Consider the following 17276-nt stretch of genomic DNA (forward strand, 5'->3'; position numbering starts at 1 on the left):
CTCTTACTTTTTTTCACAGGATGTAGCTGCGCCACCTCCTTGAGGCTCAGTCCCCGCCTGGTGGCGCCCCTCTCCAATTTATCAGGGCCGGCTAACCTGTCAACGTCCCTGTCTGCATTGGTCTATATGGCTTAAAGCCTTTCTGCCATTTGATCTTGTACGTCATCTTGCTGCTCCTCGCGATTCTAACGCTGCAGTTCGCCATCTGCCAGAAGGAGGCGTGCGCACGAGAAGCTTGCCCCATTCTGATGGAGCCAGCTGCCACCCTCCACCGCCTCTCCGCTGCTCCCCCATAGCTGCCCGCACACCCCAATAACCCTGCCAATCTTCCTGAAGTGGAGATGGGCAGGGAATCCGCTTCCCCCGTGTGAAGGGGATGCGTGAGTGTGTGATATGCTCGCAGGCCCCTGTCAGATTGAGTGCCTCTCCGCCAGCCTACACCAACTCATGGAATCTGGCAATTCCCTGGGTTGGCTGAGAGGCGCTACATCTGTACATCTCTTCGCCATAGGCGTGTGCAGGAGGGGGAGGGGTGTCAGGAGTGCCCCCTAATGATCAGCTGCAGACTTGCTCTGATACAGTCAGGATGCCCACCACTATCTGCCCTGCTATCACTGCTGAACATGAACATGTAATCCCCCTTGGCAATGAGCATTTAACTTCTCCGTGGCAATGAGCATTTAACTCCTCCATGGCAATGAGCATTTAAGTCCTCCGATGCAATTAGCATTTAACTCCCCTGTAGCAATGAGCGTCAAACCTTGGCATTGAGCATGAAACCCCTGGCAACAAACATGTTACCTCTGGCATTGAGCAGGAAACCCCTGGTAGGGGGGTGAGCATGTAGATAAGCAGCCCTTGTGTGGCATAATATGTAATAGCATTTACAGTGTGTGGTATATTTAATGGGCATCACGGTGTGTGGTATAATGTGTAATGTGCTTCGTGATGTGTGGCATTATGTGTAATTTGCATCACGGTGTGTAGCATAATGTGTAATGGGCATCACAGTGTTTGGCATAATGTATAATGGGCATCACAGTGTGGCATTATAAGTAATGGGCATCACAGTGTTTGGCAATACAGTATGTTTAATGGTCATTATAGTGTGTGGATTTATGTGTAATGGGCATTATGGTGTGTGGCATTATGTGTAATGGGCTTTACGGTGTGTGGCATTATGTGTAATGGGCATTACAATGTGAAATTTTGCAGGAAAGAAAAATAAGGGAAAGGCACACATAAAGTGCAGACAGTTACTATACACAGATATACATACAGTGATAAAAGGGAGAGTGATAAGCAGCCGGCCAATCAGCTCCTACTTGCCATGTCACAGACTGTGTTGAAAAATGTCAGACAGAAGCTGATTGGCTGTCTGTTTATCACTCTCAATTTTATCACTTTTGAAGCTTAGAGAATCTGGCCCAAAATGAGAGACAGATAAATATGAAAGGGGGAGTCAGGACCAAGGGAGAGCAGATAGACACAAATAAAGGGTGAGACTGAAATCGGGTAAAATGGAGTCATGTGATCAGAAGAGGAAAGGGGGGGTCAGGGTGAGTGTATAGGCTCGGCTGACTAACCCTGTGATGTAGACAGATAGGGATGGAAGTGGGGCAGGGAGCTGACAGTGTGGTGGGATGGAAAAGCTGACAGGTTAGGGAAGGTGAAGGGAGAGATGGAAAAGGGGGTTAAGGTGAGATAGTGTGAAGTACAAGCAGGATATGTTCCCTTTCTTACCTTTTCAGAGATGCAACAAGATAGGGGTCATTGTGTACGGCATTACAGTATATCTGATGTGAACAGTGTGCGGAGATCCTGGCAACTGTCAGTAGATGCATATTATTACATTTGCACTGAATGCATACCCTCCACCATCTGAGGGGAAGAAATCGGTACAACATAGAGGGGCGTAGCTATGGAAAAGGGGGTGTGACCACACCTCCTTTCCTATACTTTGAATAGTACAGTTTGGATGGTATGCATTATGACAGGAGTCACAGGTAATCACTTTACCTGCCCTTCCCCACGTCCCTCACCTGGTGCAGGTTCTCTCCTACTGTGCTGTGCTTCATTGTTCCTACTCCCTGCTGCCCTGCCCACTCCACACAGCATGATGTTCACCAGTGACAGTCTGTCCTGGTCCTGGAGCAGGGGGAGGCGGGCCCACCATGTCCCCCCTCGGTGCACCTTGGGAGTTGTAGTCCAGGTTGGCAGTCCCCCCTCAAGCTCCCTGGAGAATAGCCAGCAGTATTAAAAATTACAACTCCCAGAGTCCCTGCAGCCTCCTCGGCTGAGCCTGAATGAGAGGTGAAGGGAGGAGGCACCTGTCAGGTGCTGCACCTAAAAGGAAGGAAGCATGAAAAACGGTACAATCGGTACAGGGCAATTTAGCCGGTACAGGCTGTTAGAAAATGGTACTGTACCGGCTAAATCGGTACAGTTGGAGGGTATGTGAATGTCGGGCAGGAAGTCATAACATCCGACATTATCAGTGAGAAGCGCCGAGAGGTGAGGTTGTGTAGGTAGGGGACCCACTGCACTCCTTTGCCTGGGGGCCCATAATTCTGTAAAGATTGCCCTGTCTCTGCATAAACTACTAACTCCCCAGCAGCCCCCAAGCACACACTACTACAGCACCCAAACACACACCCTCACCCCAGAAACTCACTTTCTCCTTTGCATGCACTAAACACAAACACCAGCACAGACACACACTCTACTCCCCTTGCATGTATTACTAACACCCTTGCAGTACCAGGCACACAACCTCCCCGTCCTTCCCTGCATGCATTAACACCCCAACACATACTTGCCGACCCTCCCAAAATGACGGGGAGGCTCTCAAATATCGGTACTTGTTTCCTAGCACGGCGCCCGTCGGGTTGATCGCATGCCTTAAGTTTAAGGTACTTAAGGCATGCGATCGACGCGATGGACCCGATTTTCTGTCAATCACCAGTTTATTTGCCAGTAAAAGAGAAAATCGCGTTGATCGCGTCCATCGCGGGCCATTATAATGGGCCGCGATGCGACCGACGCGATCAACGCGATTTTTCCACCGAGAATAATGTTAAATGATTTAATGTTAAGCGATTTTATATAGGGAACAATGGGAAATGGGCCAATATGGCCCATTTCTCATTGTATATGGTTATAAAGTATGGTTAATGCCCCCACATTGTTAACGCCACCCCACTATTGACGCCAACCCGAAGTGTGGCAAGGGGCGGTGGTACACGTCCTCCGACCTTTTCATACCCCCACTATCCACGTCGGCGTGGAGTTGAATTTATAAAGTGTGGCAAGCGCAGCGAGCCACCGAGCCCGAAGCGTGGCGAGCGCAGCGTGCCCCGCGAGGGGCCGCGTATACCTGTGAAGTTATGCGCGTCCCCTCGCTGCGCTCGCCACGCTTCGGGTTGGCGTCAATAGTGGGGTGGCGTTAACAATGGAGGGCCATTTCACCCATCAGGGGGGGGGGGGGGGTTTGCTATTAAAATGGGGGGGTTTGGGGCTTTTTACATTGAGATCAATGTAAAATTGGGTCTCAGGGACCATTTTACATTGATTCCAATGTAAAAATCGCGTCGATCGAGACCAAAAAGTGGGCCCGACAGCATCCAAGCACGCACCCTTTATGCATGCTCTAAGGTGTATCAAGCCCCGATTACTTTATTAGACAACTTTTATAGCTGGCAGAGCCTCAATAGCCCAACTGTGGAAATCTCATAACCCCCCCCCGACCTATGTATAGTTTATTTAAATTGAATTATAATTTTGAAATGGAGACATTTACCGTTCCATACTCCACCTCTCCTTCTTATTTGACAAAATGGCTTTCATGGCACTGCTATGTTACTGAGGGAACTTGTGCTCTTAGGTATCCCTGCGCCTAGCTCCCCCGACCCCAGAGGCTGATTAAGACCTAATCACATGGCTGCGAATTCTGACAGTGGCCGATTATCGATGAACTGCGCATGCATATGGGCCACAATGCACGTAGACGACAGCTTCCAGTGATGAAGTCCTGCTCCGTTTTCTATTCGTAAGCTGATTGATAACAAGTAGGCGTCTGTGGGTGGTAACCGGTCGTTTCATGGGAGTGCTAAGAATAACACAGGCATTCCAGAAAAAATGCTGGGAGTGTCCGGAAAAATGCCGGCGTGCACAAGCATTGTAGGAGAGCGTGTGTGAGGTCAGCAACAGGCCGGATATGTCTCTGGCTACTCTGAGGCTGGGATGTCAGATGACCAGTGGAAAAATCATTAGACAGCCTTCTCTCACTTCCCGGCCTTTCATTTTTTACTTTCTGTACTCTCATCCCTTCCTCAGATGTTTTTTTAAATAAAATAAAAACTTCTGTAAAAAAATAAGAAGGTGATTTATGTGTAATGTAAACCCTGGTCATAGGCCCAATGTGCTCCCTATTTGCAAGCATCTTGCCACAGCTGTAGCCATGAACATATTTTCATCTGTGATTTGGGGAGCAATTGCTAGTGGTGTTGCAACAGTCCCAGCAGACCCCAGGGAGACTTGTAGGCACTTGGCAGTTTGCGGGTGCTGGGGACAATTGTCCCGGGCCGTCACTCAGAGAATAGCCGCTGGCCCGAGGCGAAGGACCATGGGAGAGATGTCCCTCCCAAAATGGCCACCACCTCGAAGGAGACAGTTATTATGGATGCAAGAGGAGGTGGTGGCCAATTTGGGAGAGACATTTTCAATAGTATTAAGAGGACCCTTACAGAGAACGTAGACTCGTGGCAGCTGAGCTGGGAACCCCTTACAATGAGCAGGTATTATGGGGTAGAGGGTGCCAGAAAGTTTCTTGACAGAGGGTGCAAAATTTGTAGTTATGGCACTGCCCTAAGGCCACTACTTACCATCAGGATTCTGACCGTATGGATGCCGCATTTGTCATTCTGACCATCTGACCAGGATCCTGATTGCATACCCCCTTATGCCCATATAAGGGTCTGAAGCCAGTTGTTTACTGGTGAGTACTTTCTATAACTACAATGATTTTTACCCACAAGGAACATACACATGGTACATAGTAGATTTTTTATTTCTAGTACTAGCAAAGTCAGTAACATAGACAAATCTAAGAGCAGATGAGACATGGAAAATAGACAAGTGCAAAAATAGAAATCCTCATTCCTGGATCACCCATTTTGCTCTTTTCATCATCATCATTATCACCAAATTTGAAAGTACAGTACACACATTTTTTTATACATTGATGGTCAAAGGTCCTGTTTATGTGGCATGGAGGCTTTATTGTCTGTCATCCAGTAGTAATAGTTGCACAATAAAGAATGGTTGCACACTGGCTTCTCTTACTTCCTACAGCATTCCGTGTTTCTCTCCAGTATCGTATGAAAATTAAGCCATAATATATGACAATACAATAAAAACAGTTTTACAAAAGGTGAGACACTTTTAGCATGTAGTGGCAGCCATTTTATGGGAAGGGGCCAATATGAATGAGAATGAATCTCTACTTGCCGAGGTGTGAGGCACTCTGCCTTACGCCTTAGTGGTTTTCTTAGTTCCTACTAAATGCAGAATTTGCATCCTCATGAATACAGGTCCCTTTACACAAAATGGCAGCATCAATGTTAACACACACTTTCCTGTTTATTTAAACTTTCTTAAAGATTTCTGAGCAACACAAAGTTAAAGGGAAGTATTATTACTGAAGTTACTGTATATTATTGCCTTTCAGACAACAAACCATCAGGATTAAACTACATAGTATACATTATGTCTGACCCTCAGAAGTCACTTACATTTCTGTCATGTACATCTACTTACAAATTCCCATGGACAAGTGATGATGCCCTTTTGTGGTAGGAAGTTAAGGAGACAGCAGTTTCTGGAAACGTGTATTAGGCCTTATGCGATACTGAATGCCAAGACAGATATTTTGGTACTTGTTTCCTAGAACGGCCACAATCGTGAGTGATCGTGGCTCTTAATTAAGGGACACGATCCTCACGATGTGGCCGATTTTTTACAATTTTTTCCCTTTGAATGACAGAAATCGGGTCAATCGGTCGGTCGCGACCAATTAAAATCGGCCGCGATGCGACCGACCGATTGACCCGATTTTTCCATAGACTTCAATGTTAAAAAATCTTTTAACATTGAAATCGGGAGGATCGCGTCGGTCTTGTGCCATTATAATGGCACAAGATGAGATGGACTTGATTAAGTCCATCTCACATAGGGAAAAATGATAAAAAAGGTGAAATGGGCCAATATGACCCATTTCACATTTTTTATGTGCCCGCCATGACCCCACGATAGACGTCAACCCGAAGCGTGGCGAGCGCAGCGAGCCCGCGAGGGGCGGCGGTGCGCGTCCTCCGACCTTTTCATTCCCCTACTATCCACTAGGGCGTGGAGTGAGAATAGAATAGTGTGGCGAGCGCAGCGAGCCACCGAGCCCGAAGCGTGGCGAGCGCAGCGAGCCCCGCGAGGGGACGCGTATACCTGTGAAGTTATACGCGTCCCCTCGCGGGGCTCGCTGCGCTCGCCACGCTTCGGGCTCGGTGGCTCGCTGCGCTCGCCACACTATTCTATTCTCACTCCACGCCCTAGTGGATAGTAGGGGAATGAAAAGGTCGGAGGACGCGCACCGCCGCCCCTCGCGGGCTCGCTGCGCTCGCCACGCTTCGGGTTGACGTCTATCGTGGGGTCTAGCCCACTTAGTAACATTTGGGGGGGCAATTGAAAATAATCAGGTGAAAAAAAAAAAAAAATCGGGTGAAAAATCGGTCGGTCGGATCGGTCGCATCGCATGCGACCAAATCGCATGCGATGCGATCGATCCGATTTTTTATCTTCCGACCACAACGATCTAAATCGTTGTGGCCGTGCTAGGAAACAAGTACCGATATTTTAAATCTAATATCTTTCGGGATAAAACCTTTTTAATATTATTTCCCCTTTAAGATACAATAAAACCTTGCTGCATATAAAGCATGCATGATTAAAACAAACATAATGCCAAAACCTGTTAAACAAGTCTCAGACTACTATTTATAAAACAAATCACATTCAAGTTCCTTGTTTTGCCAGCCATAAAAATACACAACCAGGTGTAAATCCTCCCTGAAGGACCAACTGGAAAAAAATTGGGAGAAATAAAATTGCTCCTTTTTCTTATTAACACAACTAGAACAATGATCCGGCATTGTCCAGCTTTTCATATAATAAAAGGTAATATTGCCTTTGCCCCATTTTGTTTGCGCTTCCACAATTAAGCACACATTGATATGTTTCAGATTTTGGGGAATATGTAATAGGGGGCAGATTTATTCAGCCTGGTGAAGTGATAAAGTGGATGGTGAATACGCACCAGCCAGTCAGCTACTATCAGGTTACAGGCTTGGTTTTAAAAATGACAGTTGGGAGCTGACTGGCTGGTGCGTTGTAAATGCACCAGCCAGTCAAATGTAAAAGAAATCTGTTCCAGGATCTGAGTTTGGCAGAGGTCTGGGATGCTGACCATCATTTACAGGGCAAGTTTTTTTCCTTTAAAATGATTGCTCCTTTACAAAAACTTGATCTGACAGCGTCCCACAGCTGAAGCAGATTTGGACCCTGTTGCATATGCCTTGGTTTGGGTACATGCACAATGCACACCAGATGAGAACAGATCCCAAGCATTACAGCTGGCTGTTTATTAGGTAGCAATATTAGGAGAGCCCGGATTTGCTTGTTTTACGCCGTCTCACGTACTCTGAGTTTTTTTGCACTTTGTAGATAGTTTTAAAAGTTAATATGAAAAGTGATGAGAATATTTTGAAAAAGCCTAAAAATGTTTAATGTCTAGCACAAACGCCATAGATACTTGTGTAATAATTGTTTTCCTGTAGATGCACATTTCAATATGCCAACTTCTGTTACATTAACTACATTTAATGACATAGGCCAGTTAGAAAAGAAATACAATTATTAAAAAGACTCCACGTCTTTCTGAGGCATTTAGCGTATCTTATGTTATAGGAAAGTCTGCAATGGATTTACCCAGTTCAGTCCACTCAGTTCCACATGGCTTGCCTCTTGGACTTTTATTGGGTGAGTAGGGCTATACCTGTCATAACCTATATAACCAATGCTTCCCATAATTATATACATACAATAAATATTCTATTTCATGAAGCAAAATATATATATATAGATATATATAGTTATATATATAGAGAAAGATATGTTTTGTACACTATGCAGAATGGATGTGTCAGGGTAAGTGGTTTCCTGGCACACTATATACATAAAACATAGCTGAAGGTCTTTATAAAGGCCATCCTGAAGTGGCTTCTGATGCTGCCGGGTTACTGCTTGCTTTGGTTACAAGGACCTTGCAATAAAAAGCAGCACGCGCACTGGCAGATGCTACAGGTGTTTACCACTGCAGAAAACCACAATGACGTCTGAATCACCCAAATCAGTTCATTGGGTGCATTATTTTGGCTCTAAAAATATTGGCAAAGCTAGAAATTTAGTCATTGATGTGCCAGATATCATTGTTACAGCAGAAGAAAAAATGTTGGTATTTCTGGATCTGGAACAGCACGTCGGGTGTGTCAGTCTCTATCTTTATCTATGAAGATCCATACGCCAAATGGTGGTCAGATTGGAGGAAACAAGGATGTGCTGATATTACAATCTGTGTCCTACGTCTCTAGATCCAGGACCATCTCTTTGCTGCGGATGTGGTGTGGCGCTGTTGAGAAGAGGAGGCAGCAGTATGTGTCCCCCGCTAGGTTCTATTTAATTTCACAGCTGTGGCTGCCTGTGCTGTAGGAAGAGAATAGAAAGAAATTGAGGACCATGGGTAAAGTAGGGCGGGAAAGTCAAGGCAGAGTAGGGAGTAAAGAGAGAAGAAAGCCATAAGGAGCCAAAGAAGAAGAGATGATTGGAGAAAAGGCAGTGGAACGGAGGGCACAGAGGTACAGAATGCAGGAAAATTTATTTCAAGACTAGACCTGGTAAGGGTACATGGAAAGCCCTATATTTTGACTGATATAGTAGTACACACGGAGGTTTAGTTTTTGTATAGTATATTAGACATGGGAAGAAAATGAGCAAAGAAGAAAAAATATTGCTCAATAGTGTTTTGTTCCCAAGGACATGGCCCCATTTATAAAGGTATAGCAGAAAGCATGGACATCCAGCTTTAAATGCCCCATTATAGTAGTACTGTATTACATCAAAGCAGAGGAGAGTTATGAAGATGAAGTGATAACTATGTTTTATTAGCTGCAGTTGCCACTGTTAGTAACCTCTGCTGTCCATGTGGCAGCTCTGCAGTGGTTGCACTGATACTCTTATGCAGTGTACACACGGTGAGATTTTATATTAGATTTTTGACTATATAGTCAAAATCGCATGCAGATCGTATGCAGATCACACAGGTTTTTTACCTTGCGATCCCGATGCGCGCTCCCAGGACAGCACAAATAGAAACCCAGATAGACAGGGCAGCAATGACTGTATAGTTCAAATCGAATGTAGATAGCACAGAGTTAACAAAGATTGCATAGCACTCGAATCTTAAAGACCCCATACTGTACATTAGTCTGACTTGTTCTAAGGACAAGTAGGACCACATTTCACCTGCAGCTCCCCGGGAGGGGGACACACGATTAGGCACTTGATGTGCCAAGTTTTGCATATGGTACATCGCATGCGATGTATCATATGCAACTCACGGGGAGCTGCAAGTTGGAGGGAGCAGGGGGGGCTGCGGACATCGAGGTGGTGGGCGGGGGATGCTGTGAGGCAGCTGGAGGGGACGCTGCTAGTAGGGCAGAGGCAGCGGGAAGGGGATGCTGCTGGGACAGTGACACGGAGGCGGCAGTAACGTAGAGCCGGGCAAGGGGAGCCGGGATCAGTCAGTACTGGATACTGGAAGAAAAAAAAGCCCATACAATGAATGGGCAGCCTGTGATTGGCTGAGCGCTCTCTCAGCCAATTGCTGACTGGCTGAGAGAGCGCTCAGCCATACACAGGCTGCCCATTCATTGTATGGGCTTTTTTTTTTCCAGCGCTGACAGCTCCTGGCTCCCCCTGCCCGGCTCTCCATTACTGCCGCCTCTGTGTCCCCTGCCTGCTGCCTCTGCCCTACTAGCAGCGTCCCCCGCTAGTCGCCTCGCAGCATCTCCCACCCTCCTGCCCCCCCTCCACCTGCCTGGAACACCTGCAGCTCCCTGCTCTGGCTCCCTCGCTGGCGTTCACCGCCTCTGTGTCCCCCACCAGCCACCTCACAGAGTGCCCTGCCTGGCTGCACATAAGATTTAGCAAATCTTATGTGCAGTCGGTCCGACCTCCCGACTCCGATTCAATGCGCACAGGACCGCGCATCGGGTCGGACCGGGTGTCTAAACATGCGATTTGGCACGATTTCACTGCCCGATCCATCTGAATCGGGTGAAATCGGGACCAAATCGCATTGTGTATGGGGGCCTTAAGTTAAATAGCAAGGGAATCTCACCGTGTGTACACAGCATTAGTTATAGTCTTATGCTATATAAAAGTACTATGCAGATTTGTAGTTACAAGAAATACCAGGTGCTAATAGATGCTTTGTAATGTGTATCTGATACTCTTATCTGCCACACTTCCACTTACAAAAGCAACACTTGTTATTCCGCTGCCTTATGTATCAAGATCCCCCTCTTAGTGTGCCCATACACTAGAACGATTTTTTTTGCTGATCGGCTGATTTCTGACCGATTGTCCGATTTTTACCGCAAATCGGCCGATCTCAATCGAATGCGAACTCCTGCTGATCTTTTGCTACTGTAAATCTTCTGATCTTACAAGCTACATGAAAGATCAGAAAATGTAGCAAACGATCAATAGGAACAAGGGAGAAGTCTTTGGTGAAGATGTGCGCTTGCTCGAAATCTTTTGTCCAGGACGGATTTCAAGGCTAATTATTATTATATCTTAAGATTGCAGATCTTTCTAGTGTGTGGGCACCTTTAGAGTGTGAGCGTATTTGGGCTGGGACATATTGCATTCTGTTATAATTTTTTATATTATAATAATACCCTTTGTGTGATGCACAATATGCATATGCATAATATGCTTTAAACTGATTATTATTATTATTATTATTATTATTATTATATTAATATTATTAATAGCAATAATAATAATAATAATAATGACATACTAAAAGCCAAACTTGTTTATCTGCATGGCACCAGGGACGATTTAATCTCCAGCACCTTGCATTTAAATATACTTTAATCTATGTGGTTGTAGTTAGTAAAATTGACATATGTACTCATTCATAGAATTATGTAACGAAGAACACACTCCATAAAAAACGTTATTAGAAACGTATCTGCTTATATTCAGCTGTATGCATTTTACTCCCCCACAAGCTTCCCCCCCCCCCCCCCCCCCCATGGCAGATTACAGCTGTGGCTCTCATGTATGAAGGGGAAGTCGCTTCTTACACTGTGGCTCAGACACACAGGATGTTCGCCCCGTATTCCCCAGCGCTGTCACTGCTGCTGCTGCCGCCCCCTAGAGCCGAGCGCTCAGGAGAGGGAAGGGTCTGAGGAGTTGGGGACGTGGGAGACGTAGGAGGGCTCGGGGTGGCACACAGAGCTGGAAACAGAAAATGAGAATGAGATGATGAAGCGAGTAGGAAGGGGTAAATGTGCATTTATGTTAGGAAAAAGGAGAAATGTGAATTAACATTGTACACTATTTCTCTACAAACCCCACAAGAATGAATGCCAACAGTAAAAATACGTTAATTACATGTGCTGCTCTATCTTGTAACTAAGGACCTTATTCTGGTTGACACGCAGTGCTGCGAACCTCACAGCGATGTGTTTCTTTTTTTAGGCCGCCGCTTTCATTGCTGCCTGCCCCCCCTACACAGGGCGAATTCGCCCTCATGGCTGTAAATGGATGTTTTGTAAAAATATCCATTCGTAACCTATAGAGCGGCACCCACATCATTTGATGGTCGCACTCTCAGGTGTCTTAGTTTTGCCTGTGACCTGTGTGAGAATAGGGCAGGCAGCTGACATCAGGTGATCTCAGCTGCCACCCCCCGGCATCCGCGTCATTAGGGCATTAGCATGAGAACGCCCAGCGTTTTCATAGCAACTCCCATGGGCGAATATAAGCGCCCCCCCCCCCCCCACTGTTCTGTGCGAGCGTTCAGCATGGCCGCTCACACACACAGCACATGCACAGAAACAAAAACATTGCGCTCCCATGCCAATTCGCATGGGAGCGCCTAGACCAGAATAAGGTCCTAAGCCTCATTAGCTTAAAATATGCAAAGTTTGATCAAGGTATCTGACTGCTTAAAAATGTCCTTGCACTTCTCAATTTTCTTATGATTTAATACAAATAGCTAAATAAGTAATAAAAGAGGTTGGTCACCTACTTCCTACTCACAACAGGCCAGTAAGCAGCGAGAGATCATGGCCAAAATATATGTCACGTGACTAAATGTAACATGGCGGGAGACGACCAATATTTGTCCTGCCTGCGGGCAATTGGGAGGAACATATGCCCCTGCCTGTAGCACTGAATCCATAAAGGTCATATTTGCCTACCTGACCCTCTTCATGCGGGAGAACATGCTCTGTTCCTGGACTTCTCTGGTAATGTAGGATTACCATCACCTGTGGGGAGCTAGGTAATTGACAAGAAAGGCCTGTCACCACAGGTGATGGCAATAATACATTACCAGGGAAGTCCAGGAACAGAGCATTTTCTCCCTCATGGATCAGGGAGGCAAGTATGATAAAGGTGTATGTTAGTATTCACTTTGTTTCAGTCTAGTTTCCACTGTTTTCACTGCTCCTACCAATTCCATTTATCAATAGCTCTTTGGCAGTGGATGTAATTGGATATACATAATGATACACTTTTGTTCCTTTACCAAAATGCCGTAAAATACTTGTAAACAAATTGTTTTTTTCCCATTAAATTGATGTAACCTGAACCATGTCAGCAATGTTACGATCTATACACTTTAGTGTAAAGAGACAATCAAAGCTGAAGTTAAAGCAGCTGATACCAGAGGGTCCACTCACATCCTGATGGCTAATGAGACAATGCAGTCACAAAAGGAAAGCTAATTTCAAGGAAGATACTCAGAAACATCCCTGAGATGCAACAGAGAAGCAGAAATGAAAATCTATAGACCGTGTCACCATCTGAAGATCTCTATCTTTAGGAGTGTACCTCACAGAATTTCAAGGGTGTCATACACGGAGTAGGTTTGATGCAGAATATACAGTAAATTTTAACAAGATGATTCCTCATTTCATAGAATGCATGACATAGTACCATCCTGGGACAAGATGCCGTAGTAGTTGCTTGGGAAAAGCAGTCTCTGTACAAATCAAGTTTTTATTCTGAAGCCTGAATTCAAAGTTTCTATAAATAGGCCTACCAAATTCAGTTTCCTAAGAACCGTTCCTGATAGTGCAATTGGTGCTGTTTGTGGCCAGCTGACTCTCTTACCAGACAGGAGACGGCCGCGACGTGAAGCTTCGGCGGCCAAAGTGCAGGACAGCTCAATCCGCTTCTCCTGCTCCTGTAGCTGTGATTCCGGATCTGGGGGCAGCTCCAGCTCAGAGTCACTCAGTGGAATAACATTCTGCAGACTTATGAAAGGACAGAGCGATGCGGCTTATAAGATGCAAGCACGGGGACTACACATCACAGTTATATATATAATACTATGTCTAATCATAAATATAATGCTCTATATAATCTGGGCCGCAACTAGAGGGGGAGCTAGGGTGTTTCATTCCCGGAGTGCTGGATCTGATCCCACAAAATCAGATGCACATCAAACGATTAATGGAGTTATGTGTTACCCTATGGTCACTCAAAATGGCGACCAAAAATGAGACACCAGAATCACTGTGATTGCATATGAATACTCAAATGCAGTCTGCAATGTGCCCCCAAAAGGACTTATGACAGGACTGCCATCAGAAATTGTGGGGCCCGTGACTGACAAAATAGGCAGGGCCCTCTTTCCCCTTCTTGACCTCTCTGTCTTGCCTGGTGAGACATCTGGTATTGGTAGCACTGACCGCACTACTCAACCTCTACATTGCTTCATGGGAAATGTGGACTTTCTTTATGACAAATTATACTTGATAGACTCCAGGCACCTTTCTGTCTGGACTGGGACTGGAGTCCCTAAAGACCCCCCTTATGGCTGTCCTGCTTATATACACCTGCCACTATGCCATTTTCTCCTGAAAATACTCCCTGGCTGTCATTCACCCTGCGGCATATCCTCACTGTGACTGCCGATGGTGATGCAACTGACCGCATGCGCACAGTGACCCATAAGTATGCACAGATCACCGATAATCCTTCAAGTGTAAAACAGGCCCTTTGTTAGGAGCTTGTGGGCTTCTTATACCAAGGGCATGCATACTGAATTACTGGCTAATTCTAGAAGACAGTTTCTGCCTTTTGTGATATATTATTACTAAAAATCCCATTACATCAGTGGTTCAAAAACGTATTTGAATCACAGCACCCTAAAGCATTAGAATTCCTCCAGGGCACCCCTAGGCTAAAAAGTACCTTAATACAAAATGTTGAAGAAAATATTAAATTGAGGGGTAGATTTATTAAGCTCGGTGAAGTGATAAAGTGTCTGCTTTTTATCACCGGCCAATCAGCTTTTACCTGTAATTTTTCAAACCAAGCCTGTAACTGCACAGTTAGGAGCTGATTGGCCGGTGATAAAAACCAGACACTTTGGGGCAGATGTATTAAGCCTTAACAAGAGATAAATGCAAGGGTGATAAAGAGAGATAAACATCCAGCCATCCAGCCTTACTGACTTTTTTCAAACACAGCCTGTAACATGGCAGTTAGTTTATCTCTCTTTATCACCCTTGATCACCCTTGAATTTATCTCTTGTTAAGGCTTAATACATCTGCTCCTTTATCACTTCACCGAGCTTAATAAATCTGCCCCTGAGTAACTTGTGCTTATATGTCATCCTTGTGTGCTAAAGAACAAACCTTGCTTACATTTCTCCACATACTTTATGTTTGGTAGCCACAAGCACTGGTTTTGCCTCTCTATCACAAAATGGATGTCACACAAACGCCGCTCACATGGTGTACAGATATAAGAACTAAAAATGTCCAACCTTGATTTGGCAATAAGTGTTTTTATCCGGTCCACCTTCCTTTGCTTCTCCTGCAACTCCTCTGGGCTGAGAGGGCTCTCGGGATCCATATCAATGTAACGCTCAGGAATGAGCACCTTGTCTGGGGTGGAAAGCTGAGACATAGAGACGGACATACAGAGAGTGATACATACAGTGCAAATGATGTGACCTGTGCAAGGCGTACAAGGTGTGAGACATGCACACAGTAGCTAATACGTGCAATGGCAGACACACTGATACATAATGACTGAGATACAAGTAGTGTGTGCTACATACAATGACTATGATACAGTGTACGAGGTACAATATAACAATCAGGGACTGGCACCTTGTCGGGGGTGTTGAGCTGAAACAGAGTTGAATAGTTGTATTGGTAAAAGTGGACTAGGTTTTAAGATATAAAAGGAGTGTGACAATAAAAATAAAGGAGATATACTGTAATAACTAAGGCGGGCAGGGACAGAAGACGAGAAGGGGTAGCACATTTACAGAAGGAGAATTAGGAGGCTAGTGAGTGAGTTTAGTACGTGTTTGTGTTTCAGGTATTTACCTCTCTGTTAATGTCTACACTGAAGGCCTGAGGCTCCATCTCCATCTTGCGTAGCCTGGCAATCTCATCCCGAGGGGACTCGTATGTCTTTTGGGGCTCCTGGGAGCGTATAGCAGCTTCCAGGTCTGAGATGTCCACCTCGTGAATGCTGCGATGCCTTCGCACCTGCAACCAATGAGTGGTGTGTAGTAAGCAACACAGGAATATGAACCCTAAAGTATATGAGCATCTACAACAATCTTGTTGTGTAGAGCTTCATTCTATTATTCTATATGTTGACTGTTTGTAAAGGTAGAATGATATAAGCTCAAAAGGGGTCAATAAGACGCACCACTCTGTATGTGCCTCCTGGTTTTGTAGTGCTGGATTCTGATTGCTGACCGGATGGGAGCTGAAGGCTCCGCCTCTTCTCTTTCATTGACCCACTCTGATGCCGTTTCATGCGATCGATCTGCTCCTCTACACTCATCTTAGACTTCACCTCGCTTGGGAACAGTGCGCTCTTTGGCCGTTCCTGTCAAAAAATGTTGTTATGTCAGCTCCATAACGTATGAAACATAACATCATTACAATAATTAATCGTTATGTATGTATGTAAAATTTTTACCTATCTAGTCAATCTAAATGCTATTGGGATTTATATGCATTTGTGAATACAGCCAAAAGCCAAAGTCTAGGAAATAATTTATTTACCTTAAATAGGGGAAGCGAAAATATAAAATGATGTAGGTTTAGTGGGGTTAGTCAAACACATCAAAAAGCATGGAAACAAATGCATGAAACATGTCAATGGAAAAGACTGGTAGAAAAATGGAAGCCAAAAAGTTTGGTCTTACCCTTGAGATTTGGCCATTTGGTGCTCGGCTACCCCCTCTTCTAACCACCAATGGTTTTGTTACTGGTCCTTCGTCATTTGGTGACTTAGTCCTTGGAGGGACAATTCCAACTTAGAAAACATACAAGAAAATAAGATAAAAAAATAAAGAAGAACAAAAAATTATAAATGTGATAAAAAAACAACACATTGCTCAATCCAAACTAACTAACCATGACATGCCACTCATCCATACCTTTATTGATAGCCTGTAGTTGTAACTGCTGTTGTTTCTCTGCCTCTTGATCTGCTCGTGTGTGCAGGGAACTGACTTCTTCACTGGGCAAAGATGTGGAAAGTTGGGGAGAGTCTCTCTTATAAGGTTCGAGGTTCAGCTTCAACTAGAACAATAAAGAAGTATGAGTGATGAAAATGAGATACGAACAATGGGTGAGATGCCTGGTGAAGAGATAAAGTAGCAGGTGTTGGAAAAATTGATTAGGACTTGATTGGCTGGTGTGTTATCACCTTCCACTTTATCTCTTCACCAGGCTTAATACATCTGCACCAATGGGAGAAAAAATTAGGAAGAGAGTAGGGTTATGCAAGACACTGACAAAATAATACAAATACAATTTGAAAAATATTAATCGTTACAGAGGAAGGAAAGAATATGAGCATATTACTATACACAAGCACATCAACA

The 17276-nt window shown here is 44.9% G+C and overlaps 1 protein-coding gene across 24 annotated transcripts in view; it reads right to left on the bottom strand.

Moving 5' to 3' along the window:
- Positions 1-8615: 8615 nt before the first annotated feature.
- The window catches only part of PLEKHA6 (pleckstrin homology domain containing A6), a 158326-nt gene continuing 149665 nt past the window's right edge, over positions 8616-17276 (bottom strand). For 20 of the 24 annotated variants that reach the window (XM_083172887.1, XM_083172891.1, XM_083172883.1 and 17 more), the window contains 9 exons: positions 16827-16971; positions 16593-16702; positions 16088-16270; positions 15757-15921; positions 15535-15552; positions 15186-15319; positions 13522-13664; positions 11484-11637; positions 8616-8811 (listed from right to left, as the gene is read on the bottom strand). In XM_083172887.1, the coding sequence (XP_083029013.1) occupies positions 11492-11637; positions 13522-13664; positions 15186-15319; positions 15535-15552; positions 15757-15921; positions 16088-16270; positions 16593-16702; positions 16827-16971 (1044 nt within the window). In that variant the 3' untranslated portion in view covers positions 8616-8811; positions 11484-11491. The remainder of the gene's footprint in view (positions 8812-11483; positions 11638-13521; positions 13665-15185; positions 15320-15534; positions 15553-15756; positions 15922-16087; positions 16271-16592; positions 16703-16826; positions 16972-17276) is intronic. The other 4 variants (XM_083172894.1, XM_083172884.1, XM_083172872.1 and 1 more) reach the window with 2 other exon arrangements.

Source organism: Crinia signifera, chromosome 2, assembly GCF_055691185.1.
Source record: "Crinia signifera chromosome 2, ASM5569118v1, whole genome shotgun sequence".
Taxonomy (NCBI): domain Eukaryota; kingdom Metazoa; phylum Chordata; class Amphibia; order Anura; family Myobatrachidae; genus Crinia; species Crinia signifera.